The sequence below is a fragment of the Macaca mulatta genome, chromosome 20 (assembly GCF_049350105.2).
Source record: "Macaca mulatta isolate MMU2019108-1 chromosome 20, T2T-MMU8v2.0, whole genome shotgun sequence".
NCBI classification, from domain to species: domain Eukaryota; kingdom Metazoa; phylum Chordata; class Mammalia; order Primates; family Cercopithecidae; genus Macaca; species Macaca mulatta.
Window position 1 is genome coordinate 12,871,423 of NC_133425.1, and position 26,428 is coordinate 12,897,850.

The 26,428-nt window shown below is 43.9% G+C and overlaps 1 protein-coding gene and 1 long non-coding RNA gene across 25 annotated transcripts in view; one reads left to right on the forward strand and one right to left on the reverse strand.

Annotated features, from left to right (window-relative positions):
- The window catches only part of TXNDC11 (thioredoxin domain containing 11), a 64,452-nt gene extending 44,664 nt beyond the window's left edge, over positions 1-19,788 (reverse strand). For 2 of the 24 annotated variants that reach the window (XM_001105775.5, XM_001105709.5), the window contains exons 1-4: positions 19,299-19,692; positions 12,889-13,105; positions 10,524-10,621; positions 6,900-7,029 (exon numbers count right to left, since the gene is read on the reverse strand). In XM_001105775.5, coding sequence (XP_001105775.3) covers positions 6,900-7,029; positions 10,524-10,621; positions 12,889-13,105; positions 19,299-19,555 — 702 coding nt within the window. In that variant the 5' untranslated portion in view covers positions 19,556-19,692. Of the gene's footprint in view, positions 1-6,899; positions 7,030-10,523; positions 10,707-12,506; positions 12,562-12,840; positions 13,106-14,057; positions 14,518-15,162; positions 15,266-15,716; positions 15,840-16,899; positions 17,023-19,298 lie in introns of those variants that run through there. The other 22 variants (XM_028840871.2, XM_077987298.1, XM_077987310.1 and 19 more) reach the window with 21 other exon arrangements.
- On the forward strand, positions 485-10,053 carry LOC144338408 (uncharacterized). The gene is made up of 2 exons (XR_013412489.1): positions 485-1,185; positions 9,757-10,053. It is a non-coding gene; the product is annotated as an uncharacterized LOC144338408 (long non-coding RNA).
- Positions 19,789-26,428: the final 6,640 nt, after the last annotated feature.

Here is a 26,428-nt window from a genome sequence, read left to right on the forward strand (position 1 = left end):
ACCAGCATTCTACAATTCTGTCAAAATGCTCAAGTTTTCTGTCATCTGGCCATTTTACTTAACTCTCTTCTTCCCCCTAAAAGATTCCTGAGCCTTTCCCCATCCCATTTAAATTTAAAACAATTTTGTTACCAAGCTGTTAGGAATAAATGAATGAATGTATGCTAAATAAGTGTTCTTAAATGGATACAGAAATTCACAAAAAGATTCTTAAAATATTTTGCCTGCAGATAGAAGATAAGAGTTTGAAATAATAATACTGTTAGCATTTGGTGAGTAAATTATACGGTACAAGTCAAACGAATCTGTCAAGTGCTTTAAAAAATAAAAAAGAGGCCAGCAGCGCTGGCTCATGCCTGTAATCCCTTCAGATCACTTGAGGCCAGGAGTTTGAGGCCACCCTGGCCAGCCTGGTGAAACCCCGCTCTACTAAAAATACAAAAATTAGCCGAGCATGATAGTGGGTGCCTGTAGTTGCAGCTACTTGGGAGGCTGAGGCAGGAGAATTGCTTGAACCTGGGAGGTGGAGGTTGCAGTGAGCAGAGATCACACCACTGAACTCCAGACTGTGGAACAGAGAGAGACTCTGTCTCAAAAAACCAAATAAATAAATAAGAAAGCAACCACTATTGACGTAGAAGCTACCAATACCAAACACAATGATGTCCAAACAATACTGAAATGAGAGGAGCCACAAAATTAGTCACTGAAAATTAAATTACCATTGCTCAGTCCTATTCCCTTTCCAATCAACTTAATATCCACTGAAGTTAAAATGACACTGGCCAGGTGTGGTGGCTTATGTCTGTAATCCCAGGACTTTTGGGGGCTCAGATGGGAGGATCACCTGACCTCAGGAGTTCAAGACCAGACTGGGCAACATGGCAAGATCTCATCTCTACAAAGTAAAAATAAAAATGACACTGGTTCTGTTAGAATACGTTGTTCACAGTAATCGACTTCATTTTCCTCTCTGTATTTAAATTGGCAGGAAGAACATTCGAGGAAGAGGGATTCCACAATTGGAGTAACTGAAGTAAGCAGAATTTCTTTTTTCTTTTTTTGAGACAGAGTCTCTGTCGCCAAGGCTGGAGTGCAGTGGCGCGATCTCGGCTCACTGCAATCTCTGCCTCCCGGGTTAAAGCAATTCTCCTGCCTCAGTCTCCCAAGTAACTGGGATTACAGGCGCCCGCCACCATGTCCGGCCAATTTTTTGTATTTTTAGTAGAGACGGGGTTTCACCATGTTGGCCAGGCTGGTCGTGAACTCTGATCTCATGATCTGCTCGCCTCGGCCTCCCAAATCGCTGGGATTGCAGGCGTGAGCCATGGGGCCCGGTAGAATTTCTTAACATGGTTTGCAAGGAAATGACATAGAGCTCTTAATCTCCCTTTATGGGATCTCCTGGCAAGTTCATTTCAGTTTTTTAGCTACATTCATCATTTATAAGGTACATATTGTAGTGCTTACCTGGATAGAAAATTCTAGACCCTATCCTGCCTCAATATTGTGACTATCATACACAGAATAATCCCAGTTCTGCAGAATAAATGTGAATGACCCAATTAATAACAGGAAAGGGCAAAACTCTGCTGCTTAAGAGCCATGGCATCATCCTTTATCCATATTTATTCTTTTAAGTATTCATTTAAAAAAAAAAAAGCTACAGCCAAATTAAGGAGCCAATATCTTTAAAATGTTCTATCATGAAAGAAAAAAGTTTCAAAAAATGACATTAAATAGTTAAATGTTTGAAGTTGTAAGCCCTAGGTAGATACTGAAGTTTCAATTCAGGAACCTTAAATATTTCTTTGAGGAAGGAACATGATACACAAGAATTTGGGGAGCCACAAGGCTGGGCTATCATCCAGTCTCCATGTAGGTAAATCACAGCCTCCCTGTACCTTAGGTTCTTAATCTGTTCGAAGGATCTACAATTTCCATCTACCTCACACGGCTGTTTGGAACATTAGAAATAAGCACTTGAAAACTAAAGAGCACTTGACAATGCATAGTTTATGCATTACTTCTTTGCTAATAGTAACTAAAGTATTTCAAGGTTTACAAAGTTAAGAATTTTTAGTATTTACCCTTTCATGTCTTTCTACGATGTTGAAGTAAATTAAAGGCAAAACTGTTGTCCTAGAAATTGTTTCTGGGCTCAGAGTCTTGTCTTTGTTTTGTTTTGAGATGGGGTCTCACTCTGTCACCCAGGCTGGAGTGCAGTGGTGCCATCATAGCTCATTGTAACCCCAAACTCCTGGGCTCAAGCAATTCTCCAGCCTCAGCCTCCCAAGTAGCTGGGACTACAGGCATGTGCCACCATGTCTGGCTAATTTTTAACATTTTGTTAGAGAGACAGGGTCTTATTTTGTTGCCCAGGCTGGTCGTGAATTCCTGTTTTCAAGCAATCCTCCCACCTTGGCCTCCCAAAGTGCTGGGATTACAGGTCTGAGGCACATATTTTACGAACATAAAACCGTGGTTGATGATTAGCAATCTGATATTGGTAGGTTTGAGATATCTAAGCCAAATAAAATATTTTCCATTGGTTAAAAACTTCCACTCTTTGGCCGGGTGTGGTGACTCACGTCTGTAATCCCAGCACTTTGGGAGGCCGAGGCAGGCGGATCACGAGGTCAGGAGATCGAGACCATCCTAGCTAACACGATGAAACTCCGTCTCTACTAAAAATACAAAAAATTAGCCAGGCATGGCGGCACATGCCTGTAGTCCCAGCTACTCAGGAGGCTGAGGCAGGAGAATCGCTTGAACCTGGGAGGTGGAGGTTCTAGTGAGCCGAGATCACGCCACTACACTCCAGCCTGGGCAAGGGAGAGACTCCATCTCAAAAAAAAAAAAAAATTCCACTCTAAGTAATTCAGTATCAAATCATCTGAATAGGCCTTTGAAACAATTCAACTATAGGATTTCTAAAAAAATAAATAAATAAAGATACAATTAGAACATTCCTTTTTCTAACAATAGAATAAGCATATATGAATAGAGTTCCATATACATATAACAACAGTTTATGTCAGCCGGGCACAGTGGCTTACACCTGCAATCCTAGCATTTTGGGAGGCTGAGGTGGGTGGACCGCTTGAGGCTAGGAGTTCAAGACCAGCCTGGTCAAATGGTGAAACCCCGTCTCTACTAAAAATACAAAAAGAGCTGGGCGCGGTGGCACATGCCTGTAATCCCAGCTACTCAGGAGGCTGAGGCACAAGAATCGCTTGAACCCAGGAAGTGGAGGTTGCAGTGAGATGAGATTGTGCCACCACACTGGGAGACAGAGCGAGACTCTCAAAAAAAAGTTTATGTCAGTAGAGAATATTATTTATTTCAGGACATCGTTGCTTCCCAAATAATGAATGCTAATTATATTATTTTCTAATGGTCCAAAATGCTCACAAATGTCTGAATTAGAGACAAATTTATAACTAATCAATATTTTTTTTCCTTCCTTAAAATCCAGATCCTACACAAGAAATTTTTTTTTTAAACAAGCAGAAAATTATCACACACACTCCTACAAGATGTTACAAACACATCTAACAGACATTAAGTCAAGCAAAAAAACACAATCCTTCATTATGTCAAACCTTAGAAGTGCCATGAAAACATTAATTATTTTGACCCAATTTTGATATACTTAAATTTAAACACACTTGATACTGAAATCCATATTGATAAAAAATATAAACTGAGATAAGGCTCTCGACCAAAACAAGTATCTTTCTTAGTAAGATGTCCTTAAATTAGCAAGCTCCTTCACATATTTAAACTGTATAGGGTTTTTTGTTCGTTTTTTGGAAAAAAAAAAGGAATTTGAGTAAAAAGTTGAGTATCAGAGATAGCTCTAGTGATGACAATCTAACTCACCCCTAGCTATAATTCCCCCCCGATAACTTTCCAGCATTCTCTAGTCAAGGCACTGTTTAGCTTTCATCTTCTCTCTACTGTCACCATTATAAGCAGAAAAACTTTTAATTATTAAATTAAGGCCTTCTGAGAGCCACATGAAAAAAGATGTGTTTTCTTCCCCTTAAGGCCTTAATTGGGAAAACTCAATTATTCAGAGCAGTAGTTCTTAACTGGGGGAATTTTGCCCCCTAAGGGGTATTTGGCAAGGTCTGCAGATATTTTTGGTTGTCACAACTGAGGGGAGAAAAGGGTGCTACCAACATGCAGTGGGTGGAGGCCAGGGATACTGCTAAATATCCTGCCAAGAACAGGACAGTCCCCCAAACCACAGAATTATCTGACCTCCAATGTCAACTGTGCCAAGGTTGAGAAACCCAAACTTAGCAGAATATTCAAAAGCTGACTGTGCTCTACTCCAGGGACTCCAAAAATTCCTTAACTTTCCTAATCATTCAACCGTCAAAACCACGACAGTGGCTTCATTTCCGGATCGAGAATTCTGTGTCTATGTTATAGGCAATGTGTGTGAAACTGACACATTTTCTAGGCTGTGCTATTTGGTATATTTTGCAAGACAAATGGTTTCACAAGTGTCATGCTGGGCTTGACTAGTGAGTTATTTCACAATTAATCAAGTACTATCTATCTCTTGCTAATGAGACAATCTCATCTCAGTGAGAAGCCCAGCAAAAGATGACCCTAACCCGATAAAAGCCACAGCTTTTGGGAGGAAGTCATTTTAAAGGCTGACAGAAGTGATCGAGGGACCCCATCTTGGTAGCACTCTTGTGGTTCCCATTTTAAAGGCAGTCCAGCTTAATCACTGCTGTACATCACTCTAATTCAGTGGGCTGCCAAAAAACTTTAATGTAATGTTTTAAATATCATCAGCAGTAATATAATCAGATTAGTGAGTCTAACATGAACTCCAAATCAATACGTGGAGCATAGTCTTTTAAAGTACTGCTGGGCTGGGCACGGTGGCTCATGCCTGTAATCCCAGCACTTTGTGAGGCTGAAGCAGAAGGATCGCTTGAGCCAAGATGGCACCACCGCACTCCAGCCTAGGTGACAGAGTGAAACCCTATCTCAAAAAAATAAAATAATCCAGCCTGGCCAACAAATTGAAACCCCATCTCTACTAAAAATACAAAAAATTAGCCAGGTATGATGGTGCATGCCTGTAATCCCAGCTACTTAGGAGACTGAGGCAGAAGAATCACTTGAACCCAAGAGATGGAGGTTGCAGTGAGCCAAGATCACGCCACTGCACTCCAGCCTGGGTAACAGAGTGAGACCATCTCAAAATAAATAAATAAATAAATAAATAAATAAATAAATAAATAAAATAGAGTACTGCTAAAAGCAGGTCTGTCTGACTCCTGATTCTTCACCATTTTGCTGTGCCATCTCGAGTCGCTCTGGCTGTAACCCACTGCAGATCCATGTCAAAACCCACTTATCACAACTTTACTATTAGAAGGAATCTCAAGGATACCCTGGCCCAGGCCCCTGATGCCCAGGAAGTAAGTAACCCGCCCCAAGTCATAGACCCAGTGAGTGTGCCAAAGGGATCAGGCCCCAGTACCCTGTCTCTTAATATAGCCCTCACCCACCAGCCTGCCCAGGGAAAACAAGAGGCAGGCCTCTGAGGTGCACAGACATCCATCTGCTATCTATGTAATTAAGGAATATTTATTCTGATGCATAGCTAAGAACTATAAGCAGAATAACTAGATATTCATACTGCTGCTTGGGGAATCTCTGCTAACATTTTACACATATGTAGAGTTTCTAACACGATTGAAAAAAGCTATACTGATGTTCTGGTGAAAAAATTTGTATCCAATCTACACAGAATATAAATAGTGCGAACAGTAAAATTCAACTAGCCACAATTCTAAACTGTTGGGAAGGTCTGGATTTACATGGTTTTTTATCTCTGTCAGATATTTATGGTCTTGATTTTGTCGTACCTAAGTATCTTTTTACTTGTACTCAAGTATGATTTTATACTTGCTCCAGTGAATTTTTTGCAGAACTACTTTTACAATTTTTGAGGTTACATATTTTAATAATCCCAATACTGGCCTCACAATAAGAAGTCATTCTTAACCAGCATTAAAGATCCTATAGGACTGGGCATGGTGGCTCATATCTGTAATCCCAACACTTTGGGAGGCCAACACGGGAGGATCACTTGATGCCCAGAGTTCAAGACCAGCCTGGCCAACATGGCAAAACCCTCTTTAGTAAAAATACAAAAATTAGCTGGGCGTGGTGGCACATGCCTGTAATCCCAACTACTTGGGTGGCTGAGGCACAAGAAGCACTTGAACCCGGGAGGCGAGGCTGCAGTGAGCTGAGATCACACTCCAGCCTGGGTGTCAGAGCAAGACTCTGTCTCAAAAAAAAAAAAAAAAACCTATAAAAATAATTTACCAAGGGTTGAAGTTGGCAATGGGGAAGCAGGAAAGAAGCTACATTAGTAAAGTTAGAAAACTTTCTGTAAATAAGACCTTGAAATAGTTACATACTTCATAACATGGAAGGAAACATATTTCCAGTTTTCAAAAAAACCAAACTACAACTAACAAGAAAAACCAGGTATCTCATAGTACAATGCTATGAGAAGTGTCAAATAATATTCTTAAAAATTTGCAGCTGCACAGAAATTGTAAGTTAATTCTCATCTACTCTAAGTTAATTGTGAAGCAAGATGAAAATCTGTTGAAAATTCCCTAACAAAAAAACAAAGATTTTGCTAGTACTCTATTCTCTTAAAACTCTCTTGGACAAACCATCGTTACAGTCAGTATCTCAGAAAGCATTTAACTGGGGCTGATGCATCACATGACCTTTGACTTGCTGCAATTCAGGAGGTTTTTTTTAAAACCCCTTTAATACAAACAATCCAATACAACCCAGTGAAAGGCCTTGAGTATGGAGGAGGAGATATGAAAGACAAGTACCTCGTAGTTTGAGAGAAAATCTAGTAATTCTGATTGAGATGGGATGTAGAGAAGTGGTTTCATCACCCGGCGGACAAACTTCTCAATGTAAACAGCACTCATGGGGCCTTTGTATTCGATTGGTCCAAAACTAGTACCAAAAAATAAAAATAAAAATAAAAATAATAAAAATAATACACCATGCATTAAGCCTGTAATGTAGAACTAAAATCATCACCACCACAAAATGAAAATGTCTTGCTTTGGGATCCAACCAAGTCACAGATCAGTAGCCTGCTTTGCTCAGGAGGTGACCAGAGAATTAAGAATAAGCATTTTAGGTGAGGAGAGGCGGAAGCAGCCCCTATCCTTCTATGATCTTGAATTCAACTGCAAACTGAATTGCCAAACAAAAAACATTTATTCTTGTCTCTTAAAAAAAAATTAATTCCCACAATATTTCTTTTAAAAACAAAACAGAAAGACAACCCTGGAAATTGACCTCATGCTAAGGGATTCCAGGATTTAACTATACAATTCAATGTAGGCGGGCAGATTTTCCTTCTACTAGTCACTGTAAGGTAAGGGACAGGTTGAACAGTTGGCCCTTGCCCTACTAAAAAGAAATAGGCAGACAAAGGATCACTGAATGAACCTGAAACTTATTTGAAGCTTTATTACAACAACAACAAATTATGTGAAGGTCTGAAGTCAGTGACCAGTACAAATGATCTGTCTTCCTTTCCCCTCCAGTTGTGCCTGGGAACACACACAATTTGATTCAGTGCCACTAAGTAATACCACCACCATTCAGTTATCCTTCTAAGCTAATCAGAATTCTCATGTGCCTCTCTTCAATCTCACACAATACAGACACTGCCCATATATAATTGGATGGTAGGTGGCAAGGGTGGGGCATTATGGTGAAATTCAACAACTGCATAATCATTCTTTTCTCTAAACAGAAATTGACATTAAGCTTGCTGTTAACAGTAACAATAGAGCCCAGTTAAGAATTTTATAAAGGTTGTGATTATAATACCAGAATACATGGTTACAGAAATTCACATAGACACACACACACACACACAGACACACACAAACACACACACACACACAGTGATGAGATAAACACAATTCTTCAATGTGCACTGCAGAATGATGTCAAAGGAATATTAGCATGAAAAAAAGTGAAAACAGCATTCTCTACATGTACAGCTGGGAGACAGTTAAGAATTCGACCAAATCAAGACTTACTACAAATTAGTTCAGTCTAAAAATTACCACCACCACCAACCCCATCAACCACCAATAATTTTTAATTTAAAGGAAGAAATCAAAAAAGTATCTAACTTATTCCAGAAAAAGGAGCTACCAATCTGGAAACCTCAACTACTCAGGCCAAGAGGCTTTGCTGAGTTTTCCTGGTGTGATGTTACAAGAGTCCTAGTGACTTATAAAACCCAACAACGCAAAGACAGGGGTGTGGAGGCAGGCATTTCAAGGTGCATGCTACCTCAAATTCCTCATCTGTAAAATAAGAACGTTGGACATATTTCTAAAGTTCCTTGGAGGTCCCTTCAATCTTTCTGCAAAAGCTAAGCAAACAAATATACATACATATATGACAATACTGTATACCCACATATCCCAAAATGACATTTGTACTTGATTCCGTGGAACTCTTCTGATTTTAACGTCACATCACATTAAGTCCACCTCTGAGCAGCCTGAAAGGACTATACCCCCCTACTAGGCTTCCATGCCCTTTTTCAAAGCCAAAAAGAAATGCAAGGACTTCAGCAGGGCAAGCTCATCATCCCATTACAGAGCACAGAATTAAGTACACCACCTTACACTTACCTTTAAAACAAAAAGAGTAACTCTGAGAAAGTATTCCTGTATCCGAAAAAGCCTGTACTTGAACCTTCCACATAAAGGCAGAACCTCTAAGTTACTGGCCAAAAAGTGGGGAAGAAATCTGAAAATCATCTTAGTGGTCCCTAAGCAAACACTGGCTTGTTACTACAAATATTAAAATACAAACTTCTAATATCCAGAGGAAAACGTGGGGGAAGAGATGGAGTAAGAAAGTGTGTTTTTGCCCAAATACTATCTAATAGTTCCTGGGAGTCAATACTGTGTGCCAGACAACAGCTTATGTTACAGACACAGAAATGGGATGGAATGTGACAGAGAACCCACAAATCATTGTTTGTTGATGTCTGCTATACATCCGCAGTGATTATGGCCCAAGAAGTTTAGAAGGAAAAAGCAAAGCTCTCTATTAATCAAATCTCCTTTACCCATTTTACCTTCAACAAACTTCAAGCCGGCCGGGCGCGGTGGCTCAAGCCTGTAATCCCAGCACTTTGGGAGGCCGAGACGGGAGGATCACGAGGTCAGGAGATCGAGACCATCCTGGCTAACACGATGAAACCCCGTCTCTACTAAAAAATACAAAAAAATAGCCGGGCGAGGTGGCAGGCGCCTATAGTCCCAGTTACTCGGGAGGCTGAGGCAGGAGAATGGCGTAAACCCAGGAGGTGGAGCTTGCAGTGAGCTGATATTCGGCCACTGCACTCCAGCCTGGGCAACAGAGCGAGACTCCGTCTCAAAAAAAAAAAAAAAAAACCAAACTTCAAGCCAATCACCCTGAACAAAGTCCAAAGTCTTATCTCCTATCTCCAAAACCCTTCAAGTCAGATTTTTAGACATTACTTATCATTCACAGCAGGGTCTGGGCTCTAGTACAGCCCAGGTTGAGACCAGCCTGGCCAACATGGTAAAACCCCGTCTCTACTAAAAATACAAAAAACTAGCCGGGCGAGGTGGCGGGCGCCTGTAGTCCCAGTTACTCGGGAGGCTGAGGCGGGAGAATGGCGTGAACCCGGGAGGCGGAGCTTGCAGTGAGCTGAGATCCGGCCACTGCACTCCAGCCTGGGCGACAGAGCGAGACTCCGTCTCAAAAAAAAAAAAAAAAAATAATACAAAAATGAGCCAGGCATGGTGGCAGGCGCCTGTAATCCCAGCTACTCGGGAGGCTAAGGCAGGAAAACTTCTTGAACCTGGAGGCGGAGGCCACAGTGAGCCGAGATTGCACCATTGCACTCCAGCCTGGGCAACAAAAGCTAAACTCTGTCTCAAAAAAAAAATTAAATAAGATAAAATAAAACTCTTTCCATTTTTCAGCCCTCTTTGTGACTTCAGAATTGTGGACATGGGACTGTGTACCTGTAGTAATTTTCTTCCCAATAGAAAAGATGGTAAGATACACTCTGGACTCTGCTATGCCTCCAGGTGAAAGGATAAGACACTTGGTGGATTTTTACATTACAAAACACTCTTACGATACCTGAAATACATTGGAGTAATTGGTACTTTGAAAAACAATGCTGTAAAATGTGTAATGACATGAAAAGATGCTCAAAAAAGTGAGAAAAGCAGTTTAGGAAAGAGTATTACTGCCTGATCCCACGTTTAGCTTTAAAAAGCAGGGTGGATTATCCAGATCTTTTATTTTTGCTTATCTGTATTATCTAAATTTTCTGTAGTATCTAATATTTTAATATAGAAAAAATGCAAAATTCATTTATAAACTGGCAAACCAAACTGGAATGAGAAAGCTATTTAACAAGTTCTTACCTCCGATGATACAGATATATTACAGGAAAATAGAAGAAGTGTTTCTGTTTTCTGCATTTCCCCTGGTTCCACCAACAGTTAATTGCCACAAACAACACCTGCAGAGCCAAAAAAGGGTTTCAAATGACTGTGAATAACAACTGAAAAGTTACCAAGATTTAAAAGATGAAATTAAAAATGGAACTATTCCTCTCTCACTGAAACAGAAAGTACGAAAAAAACTGTTTTGAGTTTTCAAAGGTCATCATTTATCACTAAAATGAAAAACAAAGACATACTCTTATCTATGATGTCCAGCCAGGACTTGGACCATGTTTACCAATCTTACCATGCAGTACAGTTCAAAAGATTTTTGTGTGTTTCCAAAAATAAACCCACTTTTTTCCCTACTGAGTACGTGGAATAGTAAGCTCTCAATTTGGAAGAAGCTGAAATCTTTTTTAAAAAAAAGCAGCAGCAGTCGCTGGATTGCACTATAACCCCCACCACCTGTCACTATGTGATCGTAAACAAACTGCTTCACCCCTTACGCCTGCGGTCCTGCTTCAGAAAAACAGGGCTAACAGCATCGGCTTGCAAGTGGTTGAGAATTAGCACAGGGCCTGGCACACCAGAGTATCATTATTATTATACTAATGCCATCACTCAGAAGGACATACTGCTTAGGTTGACAGTAAGGTAGCCAATTCACACTTATTAACAAAACACAATAGATTTCCCTCTTGTGCCCAACGTGGGCAACATGAACTTTGTTCTCTAAATTTGGAAGGCTCCACAGTTTCTAAGAAAAACCAACTGACAGTTCCAAATGAACTTCTGGAACTCGGCTGCCTACACACGTTACTTCAGATCAGTGGTTCTGAGCAGGAGAGTCTCAGAAATCTGTGGGATGCTTTTTGCTTGCTGCAATGACTGGGGGAAGCTACAGTGCATATGTAGGGCAGGGCCATTGGTAGATGTCCTGCTACACTCAAACCTGCTTTGCACACAGAAGAATCATCCATAGCATTCCAAAGGAGTTCAAAATGCCTGCCAAACACTGATGTTGGGGAAAAACTGTTATTATCCAAGCCCAGAACCTAGCTCCATTTTACATGTGAATCTAAAGCATGCTTTTTGTGTTCGGATTTTTCAGGAAAGCAACTTCTATGTAAACTGAGAGCAGAAAGGGCTTTGTGTGGTTCAGGATTTTACCAAGATTGTTCACCATTTAGGATAATCAACTACTAAGAGCACTGTCCTTATGGCAGGTAAGTCACCAACATATCACCTTTATCAGTCTACATTTGTAACTATCCCACTCACAGCGGTTCTACATAAAGGTATATGGACCCGTTCTGACTGTGCACTTATATACTAAAATATATACAATTTAGTTACAAATTACTTTTTCCCCCCCAACTTTATGTTCCAGTCAGTGCATTAGATTATTTTGAAATTACATGTATAGGAAAAATTTATCATCTATGAATTCTTTTTCAGGAAGAAAAGGGGACATCAAAAAATACTTATTTTCTAAAGTGCAACTGGGGTCCACTGGGCTGAAAACCACTGCCATAACAGGTGACTTATTTGCCTATATATCTTTCTTACCTAGCCCAAAGGTGGCATTCCTTATCTGTTGAATATAGTTCTGGTCCAAATATTAAAAAGGTCGGCCTTGTTACAATGTAGTCATATCATACATAAATTTTCTTACCTGAAATACCTAACTAGCGGCCGAGCGTGGTAGCTTAAGCCTGTAATCCCAGCACTCTGGGAGGCCAACGCGGGTGGATCACAAGGTCAGGAGATGGAGACCTCCTGGCTAACACAGTGAAACCCCGTCTCTACTAAAAATACAAAAAATTAGCTGGGTGTGGTGGCGGGCGCCTGTAGTCCCAGCTACTCAGGAGGCTGAGTCGGGAGAATGGTATGAACTCGGGAGGCAGAGCTTGCAGTGAGCTGAGATCGCGCCACTGCACTCCAGTGACAGAGCGACACTCCGTCTCAAAAAAAATAATAATAAAATATAATATAAATAAATAAATAAACCTAACTAAAAAGTATCAAATGGATATGCAAGAAGTAGGATTTTCAGTCCCTCTACCTTTTTTAATGTTTAAACCAAACAGTATGGCACCCCAGGATGAGCACTGGCCTGTGTTGTGAGATTCAGAATCTGCTCCCACACTTGCCTCAGACTACAATCACCACATTTGGAAATCCTTTCTGTTGCTTTATGCAAGGCTCTGTAACTTAGAAAGGACTCCCAGAGTTCACCTTGGCAAAGTCTGCCCATTGGGCAAGGTGTCTCTGTGGAGACATCCTGCCCTACATACAGGACTGAAAGTCATTTGATTCTTAAGCTGAATGTGAGCATTACCTGGTCTGAAAGCCGACTTGCTGCTTGCTGAATTTCTGCCCTGGCAGCGATGGACTGTCCACACCAAGGGGCATAGAAAAACAGCAGTACCACCTCTGAGTCCTGGCGAATGTACTCTGCATAGTCCAGCTGTCCCTGGAAGAGGTCAAGCACTGGAGACCTCGGGGAGAAAAAGTTGACAGGTGGCTTTGCTGGTATTATCACATCTTTTGCTCGACTAAAAAAGAGCAAACACAGAAAAGATTGCTTAGTTTATCTTCTTCTAAAAATAGCTCTGTGGAAATAGAACAAAGCTTAAAAGAAAAATCCTCTTTTGAATAAGAAAATGGAGTCCCAAAATCACTGCCCTAGAAAGGCAACATCTGGCTGAGCAAATGCAAGACATGAATAATATGTTGGAAACAATTCTCTGAGATTCTGTCCCCTAGGTATAGGCTGGAAGGGCAGTGGAGAGCAGAGGAGGATGTCTTTGAATAATCCATATGCCTGCCCCCACACCTCAAAGACTTCATCCTCCTTTTTCTGCAGCCTGGCTCTCCAAAGAAGCCACTTATCTCCAAGGGTTTAGAACCATCAGCATGCGAGCTCAGAATTACAGTGAGGGAGCATGTACACTACCACTAATGATTTCCATGGGAGATGCTCACAGTGAACTCAACTTTGAGAAAACATTAAGCTTATTAGCTGGAGTTGGCTTGTACTTATCCAGGGCATTCAGCTAACAGTAACAATTAAACAATAATATACATTCCTCCAGATATATATCATAATCCTAAGACTAATGAAGATGAGTAACAAAGCAACAGCCTATTTAACTGGAAAATGGGCTTTTTGAACACTTGGGTTTCCCACAAGAAAGAGATCAGGAGGAAAAAGAAAATAACACTGGACAAACAAGAGGTCAGAAGTAACTTTCCTCATCAAGACCTAAAGGTCTAGGCCCAGGCTGCATTCCACCAAGTAGAAGGGCCCTAGTAAACACCCTGAGCTGTCCATGTAGCTGCACTCACATACCATAAAACGATTATAGCAGGTTTGCTAAGAAACAATGGAGACCCAATTATGCACTATCTAAACGAGATAAATAGAGAATATAAACATGGAAACCTAAAAAACGATTAGATTAACCCCAAAGAAAGTAAAGGAGGCCAGGCGCGGTTGACTCACACCTGTAATCCCAGCACTTTGGGAGGCTGAGGCAGGCAGATCTCCTGAGGTCAGGGGTTCAAGACCAGCCTGGCCATGGTGAAACCCCATCTCTACTCAAAATAAAAAAGTAGCTGGATGTGGTGATAGGCGCCTGTAATCGCTTGAACTCAGGAGGCAGAGGTTGCAGAGAGCCGAGACTGCACCATTGCACTCCAGCCTAGGTGACAAGAGCAAAACTCCATCTAAAAAAAAAAAGGAAGGAAGGAACAAGAAAAGAAGCCAGAAGGTACAAATGGAAAACGACGAGCACAAAGGTACACTTAAACCCAACTACATCAACAATTACGTTACATGTAAAAGGAGGGGCCAGGTGCAGTGGCTCACGCCTGTAATCATAGCACTTTGGGAAGCCGAGCTGGGCAGATCACGAGGTCAGAAGATGGAGACCATCCTAGCTAACACGGTGAAGCCCGGTCTCTACTAAAAAAATACAAAAAATTAGCTGGGCGTGGTGGCTGGGGCCTGTAGTCCCAGCTACTTGGAAGGCTGAGGCAGGAGAATCGTGTACGTTGCAGTAAACTGAGATCACACCACTGCACTCAGCCTGGGCAACAGAGCAAGACTACGCCTCTCAAAAAAAAAAAAAAAGGAAGCAACCTAATTGGGAGGAACAGACTGCCAGACAGGATAAAGCAAGACCCAATTATGCACTATCTAAACAAGATATAGTTTAAATATAAAGATGTAGGATAAAGGCATAAGGATAAGAAAAGAAAAACTATGTAAACAGTAAGCATAAGAAAGCTGGCATGACTCATGAGGTAAAATGTTAACTGGGGTATATTCTTACCCCAGTTTACTTAATTGTTACTCCACAATAAAAACGAAAAACAAAACCTACTCATATATGTTATAACTGGGATGAGTCTCAAAATGATTATGCTGAGTGAAAAAGGTGCTAAAGAGTACATGCACTATGACTGCATTTATATGAAATTCCAGAACAGGCAGAAGTATTCAACGGAGCAAGTCACCTATTTATTCACTCAAATATTTTAACTTTCAATCAGAGAGCTTTCAGTCTACGCAGAATGCCTTCATAACCCGAAAAACTCAATCACTTACACAATTATTCAAAAATTCTTTACTGAGCAGCTGTGACTATGCTTTGGGAATAAGCACTGAGGCTGCAGCAGCTAGCACTGTGTGTTGTCGAGGAGATCACTTTCTAGGGGAGGAAGACAAAAAAACATCAAATGTGTAAAAAATAAAAATATACAACATGCTCGCTGCTATGTGAAAAATTTAACAAAGTGATATACAGAAGGACACGGCAGCTACTCTGATGGCGTGGTGGTTTGGGAGGTGCTATAATTTAAGCTCTGAGACCTGAATGACAAGAAGATAGCCATGTAAGAGGTGAGGAAGGCACTACAGGAAAAAAAAAAAAAGGGACATGTTTTCAAGAGATCCAAAATTCTACTCTTTGGAGAAATTATTTTTCTACCATTCAAACTGCATATGGCCAAGCGTGGTGGCTCAGGCCTGTAATCCCAGCACTTTGGGAGGCCGAGGCGGGTGGATCACATGAGGTCAGGAGTTTGAGACCAGCCTGACCAGCACAGTGAAACCCCATTTCTACTAAAAATACAAAATTAGCCGGGCATGGTGGTGCACACCTGTAATCCCAGCCACTTGGGAGGCCGAGGCAGAAGAATCGCTTGAACACGTGAGGCAGAGGTTGCCGTAAGCCAAGATCACTCCATTGCACTCCAGACTGGGAAACAGGAGCAAAACTCCATCTCAAAAGAAAAAAAAAAAAAAAAAAACACAATGTAAGCATCAGATGATGCAATCTGAGGAAAAATGTAGGTCTGACAGCAGAAGAAAGGATAAAGAGCAACTCAATAATTTTGCTCTGCATATTCAGAAGCATTCCCAAATGGGCCAGAGAAAGTACAAGGCCAATCAAAAATCAAATATTAGCCAGGGAGAAGAAACACTGGCCTCAACTCCATCAGAAACACTGGTGAGTTTCTATTTAACTCATCAATCTGCTTCATGTTTTAGAGAAACCATACCTAGAGCAAAGATTTCCTGCAGCGATGAGGGTTATGTCTCGTGTACAAAAAACTCAAGAGTTGGTTGCAAATAAGGCGGCCTGTTGTTGCTGAGCCAGTGGCATGTGCCTATAGTCCCAGCTACTACTATAATCTGGAGGCTGAGGCAGGAGAATTACTTGAGCCCTGCAGTCTGAGGCTGTAGCATGCCATAATTGCACCTATGAATAGCCACTGCACTCCAGCCTGGGCAACATAAAGAAAAAAAAGCCTGTTGAAACCCCAATTTTCATATGAAATTCATACCTTACATCACTTCCTTGCAAAGACCATTTGAGGCAGCTTTGAAATTACAAAATGGAATAAAGCAAAATAAATACATGTATACATATATATGTATCTACACACAATTTTTTTTTGCCTCTAAATCAAGGTAAAAGAAAGGTGAGCAGGATGAAGAGACAGAGGTAAGTAAAGATTAGATGCCCAGAAATGCACAATTATTCACTGTGGCTCAACTTCAAATCAACCTTTTCCATATTATCTGGTTTGAACTCAGTCGAGCCACAGACTTGAAGAGAGCAGTCATTTATTTCAAGCCTGGAGCTGTTCGTAAAAATTAAAAAAAAAAAAAAAAAATTCCTAGGCCAGGAGCGGTGGCTCACGCCTGTAATCCGAGCACTTTGACAGGCTGAGGTAGGAGGATCATCTGAGGTCAGGAGTTCGAGACTAGCCTGGTCAACATGGTGAAACCTCATCTCTACTAAAAATACAAAAATTAGCTGGGTGTGGTGGTGCGCACCTGTAATCCCAGCTATTCAGGAGGCTGAGGCAGGAGAATCACTTGATCCCAGGAGGTGGAGGTTGCAGTGAGCTGAGATTTAAAAAAATCCTATTCTCCCTTAAGCCTTATTAAAGAAAAGATCTTAAAAGTGAAAGAGGATAAGGGAGGTAGAAATGTTAGCCAGTTGTACATCAATAAATAGTATCATCACATCATTCAAAGATGACCCTAAAAAAATTAATCTGAGTCTATTCAAAGATGGTCAAATTTGCCAGTGACACAGAAAGAAGATGAAGCAGCAGCCATTTACTGGTTCACGCTCCTTGCCTGAAGCAAGAAAGGATTTCATTTTGCCTACTCTAGTAACTGGATTTACTCTCTTCCTTCTGAATCTCAAAGGACTTCCATATCAATTAAGTCATGCTGTCTCAGAACAAACATTAACCATTATTTCCATACTTTAACAAACCGATGTAAATAAACTCCACACCCCTGGAGTGGGGAACCTCTCTTCCTAATTTGAACCTAAATATCACCTCGCAACACTCTACCTTCTAAAATACTTTGTACATTGTCCTTGTGGGAGACAATAATAAAGTACAAGGTTAAAAATCTAGGTCCTAACAATAAATGATTCAAATTCCAGCTCAGTCACTTAACATGTGGGTGTGATTTGGGGCAGGTTCTGAAACATCACCAAGGCTGGACTCCTTCATCTGTGCATTGGGAAAGATAACAGTATATTCGAACTTTAATGGGTTCTGTGAGATTTAAATGACACCCATACTAGGCTCTCAATTATGTATTAAATGAATAAATGCATTCATGGAAACAGTGGTTCCCAAGCAGGCAGTTCTGCTCCCAGGGGACATCTAACAATGTCTGAAGCCATTGGGGGTTGTTACATCTTGTGGGGTGTGCTACTGGTATCTAGTGGATAGAGGCCGGGGATGCTGCTAAACATCCTACAGTGCACAGGGCAGCCCCCACAACACAGAACTATCTGACCCAAAATATCAACAGTGCCAAGACTGAGAAACCCTGCTGACAGTACAGTACCTGGCCCATGGAAAATGCTGAGAGTTACTATAATTTATCTTTCCACTAAAATCCCCAATCTTTTGACACCTCTTTGACAACCAGCCGCATATCGTGCTAAATAAACTAAAAAATGTTCCAACGTGAAATCACAGATTATGATCATAGCAGCAATACAGATCTCACAAATTGGGATCCCAAAAGACCCACCGTTGATTTGGGAGACCAGAAGTACACCTGAAATATAAAGTTAATTTTGTATGTGTGTACATTCCTGAAAAGACACACATGAGCTTTCATTTACCTACTCCCTACACCCCAGCCTACTGTCAGGTCTTTTTATCAATTCCAGGGAAACACCAAGCTTGCCCAGCCTCAGAACCTCCACATTTGCTGTTCGCTCTACCTTGGACACGCTCCCCCCAGATCTTCCCAGCGCTGGTCCCTTCTCCTTTTTGTATAAGCTTCAATGTCACTTCCTTAGGAAGTCTTTCCTCACCGCCATCGTTTCTATGCCCTGCATAGCACTGAAGCTTTAAAAAATTATATTATGTTTACTTGCTCACTGTCCCATCCACTCAAGGGAGCAAAGAGTTCGCCTGGACAAGTGTCCGGCACATAATAGGTGCAGATAAATAATCGTTAGATCAGGCCGGGTGCCGGGGCTCTAGGCTGTAAATCTCAGCATTTTGGGAGGCCAAGGCGGGTGGATCACGTGACGTTAGGAGTTCGAGACCAGCCTGGCCAACATGGTGAAACCCCGTCTCTACTAAAAATACAAAAATTAGCCAGGCATGGTGGCGCGAGCCTGTGATCCGAGCTACTCGAGAGGCTGAGGCAGGAGAACCCCTTGAACCCGGGAGGCGGAGGTTGCAGTGAGCCGAGATCGCACCACTGCACTCCTGCCTGGGCGACAGAGCGTGACTCCGTCTCAAAATAATAATGATCGTTTGATCAATGAGAGCGGGAATTCTAAAAGCGGTCTGGAATTCTCAGACGGTTGTGGATCACTTACACCGGAAGCGTAAGGGGAATTAAATCGGTGAGAAATGAGAGTCCTACAGCCTGGGCCGAAGTGACAGGTCCACCCCTAGAGACTCCCACAGGTGAGAAGCACCCCTGACCCTCCTCCCTCGGCACTAAAGCGGGACGACCGGGCGCGGGGCTGCACCCGGAAGCCTCGCCATATTGTCCGCGGGCGGGCCGGGGCAAGGGGAAGGTGGGAGGCCGTGGCTGCAGGCTCCAGGAGGGGCCAGCAGTCCTGGGCAAGGTCAGGCCCGACTTGCCGGGCGGAGGCCGCTGCGACCCGGCCCTGCAGGCTCCAGGCGGCAGAGCAGGGGGAGAGCCGCACCGGGGCCCCGGGGTCCGGGCCGCCTCACCTGCAGGTGAACTTGAGGGCGAGGAGCAGCGCGCAGCCGAGCGCCACGGCCCCGCAGAGCAGCTCGGGCCGCTGGCGCGCCATGAGGGAGGCGCCACGCAGCCCGCGACGGAGTCGCCCCGCCGAGGACGCTGTGGCCGGGGCCGGGCTCGGGCTGAGGCAGTCGGAGCCCGCGGGGCCGCCGCCACCCCCTCCCTCGTCCTCGGCGTCCTCGCTGCTGCTGCTGCCGCCGCCGCCGCGGCCTCCGCATTCCGACATTACATGCTCCCCGTCGCCGGCTTTATACCGCCGCCGCCGCCGCCGCCGCCGCCTCGGGCCCGAAGGCCCGGCCCGGCCCGTCGCTCCCCAATCCCGCAGCTCGCCGCTCCCGCTAACCCGGACACTCCACGTCAGCCGCGCCGCCGCTTCAGGGTCCGCCCCAGCTCACACCCCAGAGCACACGGCTCCTCCCACCGCTCACGGAGTCCGCTCGGGCGCCGACACTGCCCAAATCCCCGCCCCCAACGGGCCACGCCCTACACACTACGTAAATGCGCGGAAGCCTGCCCCGCCCGCAGCCCCGCCTTCGTCTCACCGGCCGCGACCCGGCTCGCGGAGTCTGCGCAGGCGCTGTCGCGGGACGTGGAAAAACTGCTGCTTTGGGATCAGGCCCGCGGGAGACATTTGGAACGTTGACACCACTGTAGTCTCGTCTCGCAGCGCTGGGTTTTAGGAGCCGTAACGACAGCAGCAATCGTGTCCATTCTCACTACAGGCCCCGAAGCACGTAGGTGCCGTTTTTTATCCCCACTTAACTGAAGGAAAAAAAAAAAAACACGGCCGAGCGCAGTGGCTCAAGCCTGTAATCGCAGCACTTTGGGAAGCCAAGGCGGGCAGATTATGTGGGACCAGGAGTTCGAGACCAGCCTGGCCAACATGGTGAAACCTCGTCTCTGCTAAAAATACAAAACTATTAGCCGGGCGTGGTGGCGGGCGCCTGTAATCCCAGCTGCTGAGGCAGAGAATTGCTCGAACCCGGGAGGCGGAGGTTGGCAGTGAGCGGAGATCGCGCCATTGCACTCCCGCCTGGGCAAGAGAGAGAGAGAGACTCTGTCTCAAAAAAAAAAAAAAAAAAAAAAGACTTGTCTTCCAATGTCAATAACTACAAACTAGACAAATAAACTTTCGAGGGCATTAAGACAATATGGTGTTATGCCACAAACAAAAGGCACAGCAAACAGCCAGTAGTTGAGACGCCACCGCTGCCACAGGTCGGCTATGTGACCCAGGTGCAAATCTCATCACTTCCTGTCTGGTTCTGCTTCTGTGGATGTAGAATGGGGCAATCAATGGCTGTCTTGCTCGGTTGGCCAGACGTTTAATGTGTCAACCACCCAGGCCCAACATGTTGGGAGTTCATGTACACCAACCATTTTCCTACCTGTTTTCTGTATCTCCTTTTTTTTTGGTTGTTTTTTGATACAGGGTCTGGTGTCACCCAGGCTGGAGTGCAATGGCGCAATCATAGCTCACTGCAGGCTTGACAACCCCAGCTCAAGCGATCCACCCCCCTCAGACTCCCAAGTAGTAGGCAACACAGATGTGTGCCGCTACACCCAGCTATTTTTTTTTTTTTTTTTTAACTTTTTGTAGAGACAAGGTCTCTCCATGTTGCCTAGGCTGGTCTTGAACTCCTGGGCTCAAGCGATCCTCCCACCTCGGCCTCTCAAAGCGTTAGGATTATGTAAAAGCATGAGCCACTTCACCCACCTGTCGCATCTTTTTGTTCCTTCTTTACTGCCTTATTTTGCAGAAAGTAGCTATTTTCTAGTATAACATTAATTCCTTTAATTATTTTTAACTTGTCTCTCATCCCCTTTGTTATTATTACCCTTATTATCTATGTTACAAACCCAACCATACAGTGTTAATCTTGTTTTAAAAAAGCTAAGAGAAAAAATATAGAGAGTTTTTTTAACCTTCTAATTTGCCATTTATACTTCTGTTGATTCCTTTGTGTAGATTAGAATTACACAATTTATTGCTAAAGAAAATAAATATGGTCAAAAGTCACCAGTGTCCTCATTCACTGTAGGTTGCTGGAACAGAATTTACCCTACACTTCCGTAAGACATCTGACATTTGCACAGGGCTTCGTAAGGTCCAAAGTACTTTTGTTGTCTGTGGTTTGTCTCACGAAACCCACAGTCCTTTGTGAGCAAATGCAAGGCAGTGTCTTACTGGCCGGAAACCACCCTGGATTAATAAAAGAATGCCTCCTTTCCTCCACTTTCTGAGCAACTGGGGCGCTGCTCTGGCAGCAGAACGTTCTTTTTTATTTTTTGTAGAGATGGGATCTCACTGTGTTGCCCAGGCTGGTCTTGAACTCCTGGCCTCCAGTGACCCTCCTGCTCTGGACTCCCAGAGTTCTGGGATCTCAAGTCTGAGCCACTGTAGCTGGCCCAGAACGTTCTTCCGAAACAATTATAAATTTGTTTCAAAATACACTAGGCCTTTGGGATCAGGCTGTACTGCTTTTCAAAGGTTAGGTTAGCCCTAACTTGTCCACACCAACTTGTATCTGAGCTTTTCCTAGCCACTTTTTTTTTTTTTAATTAATTTATTTATTTTTCTGAGATGGAGTCTCACTCTATCGACCAGGCTGGAGTGCAGTGGCACCGTGTCGGCTTACTTCAACCTCCGTCTCCTGGGTTCAAGCAATTCTCCTGCCTCAGCGTCCCGAGTAGCTGGAATTATAGGTACCCACCACCACGCCTGGGTAATTTTTATATTTTTAGTAGAGACAGGGTTTCACCATGTTGGCCAGACTGGTCTCAAACTCCTGACCTCAGGTGATCCACCCGCCTTGGCCTCCCAAAGTGCTGGGATTACAGGCATGAGCCACCACTCCCAGCCTCTTGGCTACTTTTTATACCAAGATCAAGTTGCTGGGGGTTTGAGGAGGGAATGGGGCAGAGGAATATACGTGTCATGTGCTGTAACAGTGGTCCCAGAAAATTATGATACTGTTTTTATTGTACTTTTTCTTTTCTTTGACAGAGTCTTGCTCTGTCAGCCAGGCTGGAGTGCAGTGGCACCATCTTGCTTCACTACAACCTCCACCTCCTGGGTTCAAACAATTCTCATGCCTCTGCCTCCCAAGTAGTTGGGATTACAGGCGTGTGCCACCATGTCTGGCTAATTTTTGTATGTTTTGTAGTGATGGGGTTTTGCCATGGTGGCCAGGCTGGTGAACTCCTGACCTCAAGTGATCTGCCTGCCTTGGCCTCCCAAAGTGCTAAGATTAAAGGCGTGTGCCACCAGGCCCAGCCCACTATACCTTTTCTATGTTTGGGTAAATTTAGATACACAAATACCACTGTGTTACAGTTGTCTAAGATATTTAGTATAGTAACATGCTGTACTGGTTTGTAGCCTAGAGCATATAGTATATAGCAATAGCCTAGGCATGTAGTAGGCTATACTGTCTAGGTTTGTGTGTGTGTACTCTACGGATATTGACACACCACTGATATCCCCTAACAATATGTTTCTCAGAACATGTCCCTGTGACGCATGGCCATGTATTTCCTCCATATTAATCCTTCCTTGCAGCCAGAGAGAACTAATGCTTATTAATTTTGATTTTGTTTTTTTCAAGACAGTCTCGCTGTGTCGCCCAGGCTGGAGTGCAGTGGTGCAACCTCAGCTCACTGCAACCTCTGCCTCCCAGGTTCAAAAGATTCTCCTGCCTCAGTCTCCCGAGTAGCTGAGACTACAGGCACATGCCACCACTAATTTTGTATTTTTAGTAGAGATGGGGTTTCTCCATGTTGGTCAGGCTGGTCTCAAACTCCTGACCTCAGGTGATCTGCCCACCTCAGCCTCCCAAAGTGCTGGGATTACAAACATGAGCCACCACACCTGGCCTAATTTTTGTATTTTTAGTAGAGACGGGGTTTCACCATGTTGGCAGTGCTTATTAATTTTGAAAGCTTCCAAGCCTTTACTTGGAATGCCTAACAACACAAGACAGCAGATTATGCAGAAGGGCAGGTCCTTGGCCTGGGTACTCTGGAAAATGGTGTTTGTGTTCTTGGAGACTGTGCATCATCACCACAGAATGGGTTTTCTAGAAATGGGCATTCATCCCTTGCATCAAATAAAGCAGTGCGTATTCTCATCTCCCCAGGCCAACTAAAGTGTCTGAGGCATCAGGCACGGTGGTTCTCACCTGTAATCCCAGCACTTTGGGAGGCCAAGGTGAGAGGATTGCTTAAGCCCAGGAGCTGGACATCAGCCTGGGCAACATAGTGAGATGCCAACTCTACAAAAAATAAAATACAAAAAACATTAGCTGGGCACGGTGGTGCATGCCGGTAGTCCTAGCTACTCGGGGGGCTGAGGCAGGAGATCACTTGCGCCCAGAAGGTTGAGGCTACGGTGATACAGTGAGCTAAGGTTGTGCCACTGCACTCCAGCCTGGGGACAGAGCAAGACTGTCTCGAAAAAAACCAAAAGAGTATTTGAAACCTGCCCTAACTGCCCTCCTTCAATTTCCCAATTGGTGCAGGTCCCTGGAGCTAAATCAAAACAAAGGCTGGGGGCTCTATGCAAACAGTCCTCACAGGATAGGAAGCTCCAGGAAGGGTGAGTGATGGAGAGGGGTGGGCACCTCTGGGCAGCGGCCCCCCTGTCCAGGATGCCTTGGTTACAGGGTGGGAGCACTGTGCAGAGAAGGGGTCCCTGAGGGTAGGAAAGATTCACCTACAGCCTCCACACCTTCAGGGCAGATGAGATAGCTCACTACAGCCAAACAAAACTGAGGTCACAACTCTTGCACAACACTGTTGATATTCACAATAGCCAAAAAGCAGAAACAACCCAAATGTCCATCAACCGACAAATGGATTTTTTAAAAATGTGGTCCATCCAAATAGTGGAGTATTATGTGGCTATAAAAAGTAATGACGTACCACTGGACACAGTGGCTCATGCCTGTAATCCCAGCACTTCAGGAGGCCGAGGCTGGTGGATCACCTGAGGTCAGGAGTTCAAGACCAACCTGACCAACATGGTGAAACCCCCATCTCTACAAAAAATACAAAAAAAATTAGCTGGGTGTGGTGGTGTATGCCTGTAATCCCAGCTACTCAGGAGGCTGAGGCAGGAGAATTGCTTGAACCCAGGAGATAGAGGTTGCAGTGAGCCAAGATTGCGCCATTGCACTTCAGCCTGGGTGACGAGCGAAACTCCATCTCAAAAAAAAAAAGTAATGAAGTACTGATACATGCCATGACACAGGTGAGCCTTGGAGAATTATGCTAAAGAAAGAAGCCAGTCGTAAAAGGCCACGTATTATATGATTCCATTTATATGAAATGTCTAGAACAAGAGAATCCCTGGAGACAGAAGGCAGGTTAGCTTGAGAGGCAGGACGAGTGTGTAGATTCTGGGAGTGATGGCTAAGGCATGTGGGTTTTATTTAGGTAATGAAAATACTCTAAAATTGATTGTGGTGGTTATAGCACAACATTGTGAATATGCTAAACACCACTGAATCATATGCTTACAAATGGTGGTTTGTCAACTGAATTGTATCTCAGTCATTTTTTAAACATTAAAAAAAAATGAGATAACATGCCTAAGTTGACACACTAGTTATTACTTTCCTCTACTAATAAAATGGGATTGGAGTTTGCTTGTTCACTTTTTTTCCCCTTTCTTTTTATCCCCCACTGTGCACCACATTCTTCTCCAAAGCTGCTGCAGTAAACCCCGCACTTGTAGGATGGGGTGTGATCTCACCAGAGTAATTAACATTGACTTCCTAATGCTGAGACCAAGGCTGTGTGGCAGGCAGGGTTCTTAGCTGCAAACCAGAGCATGAAACTGGCTGAGTTAGCAGAAATGGAATTTACCAAAAAGATGGTTTAGAGCTTAGAGAATTGCTGAGAAGGTGGAAAGCTGAAGCACAGAAAATGTAGGGGGAGTTTGGGGAAAAAATCTCAACACTCAGGATCGTCAAAGGTTGTTTTTAGCCTAGATTCCAAAGGGTAAAGCAACTGGCTTTTTAGTCATTAAACAGGCTGGGTGCGGTGACTCACACCTGTAATCCTAGAACTTTGGGAGACTGAGGTGGGGGAATCACTTGAGACCAGGAATTCGAGACCTATCTAGTGAAGCCCCATCTCTACCACAAATACAAAAATTAGCCGGGCATGGTGGTGTATGCTTGTAATCCCGGCTACTCGGGAAACTGAGGTGGGGGAATCACTTGAGACCGGGAATTCGAGACCTACCTGATGAAGCCCCCGTCTCTAGCCAGGCATGGTGGTGTGTGCCTGTAATCCCGGCTACTCAGAAGACTGAGGTGGGAGGATCGCTTGAGCCCTGGTAGGTGAAGGTTGCAGTGAGCTGAGATCGTGACACTGCACTCCAGCCTGGGCTACAGAGTGAGATACTGCCTGATTTCAGTAACCTCCACCTCCCAGGTTCAAGTGATTCTCCTGCCTCAGCCTCCCAAATAACTGGGATTACAGGCACCCGTCGCCACACCCGGCGACTTTCTGTATTTTTAGTAGAGACGGGGTTTCACCATATTGACCAAGGTATTCTTGAACTCCTGACCTCAAGTGATCCTCCCTCATCGGCCTCCCAAAATGCTGGGATTACAGGTGTGAGCCATTGTGCCTGGCCCAGAGACAACTTTTTATTATCTATTCCCCCTGGAAAAAGAGGACATAAGGAGTTTCGGAGAAAGTACATGGAAGGAAAAAAACGTAACAACCATCAGCAGACTTAGGGAAACTCAGCAGAATAACACACCATTTCATTCTACAGAAAACATCACCCTAACACACGATTATTTTTTAGTTAAGATGCAATCCTGAGGCCAGGCGCCGTGGCTCAACGTAGTCCCAGCTACTCGGGAGGCAGGGGAATGGCGTGAACTCAGGAAGCAGGAGAATGGCGTGAACCCGGGAGGCGGAGGTTGCAGTGAGCCGAGATCGCAGGAGAATGGCGTGAACCCGGAAGGCGGAGCTTGCAGTGAGCCGAGATCGCGCCACTGCCGCTCCAGCTTGGGCAACAGAGCTAGACTCCGTCTGAAAAAAAAAAAAACCACTTCGGTCCAGGCCCGGTGGCTCATGC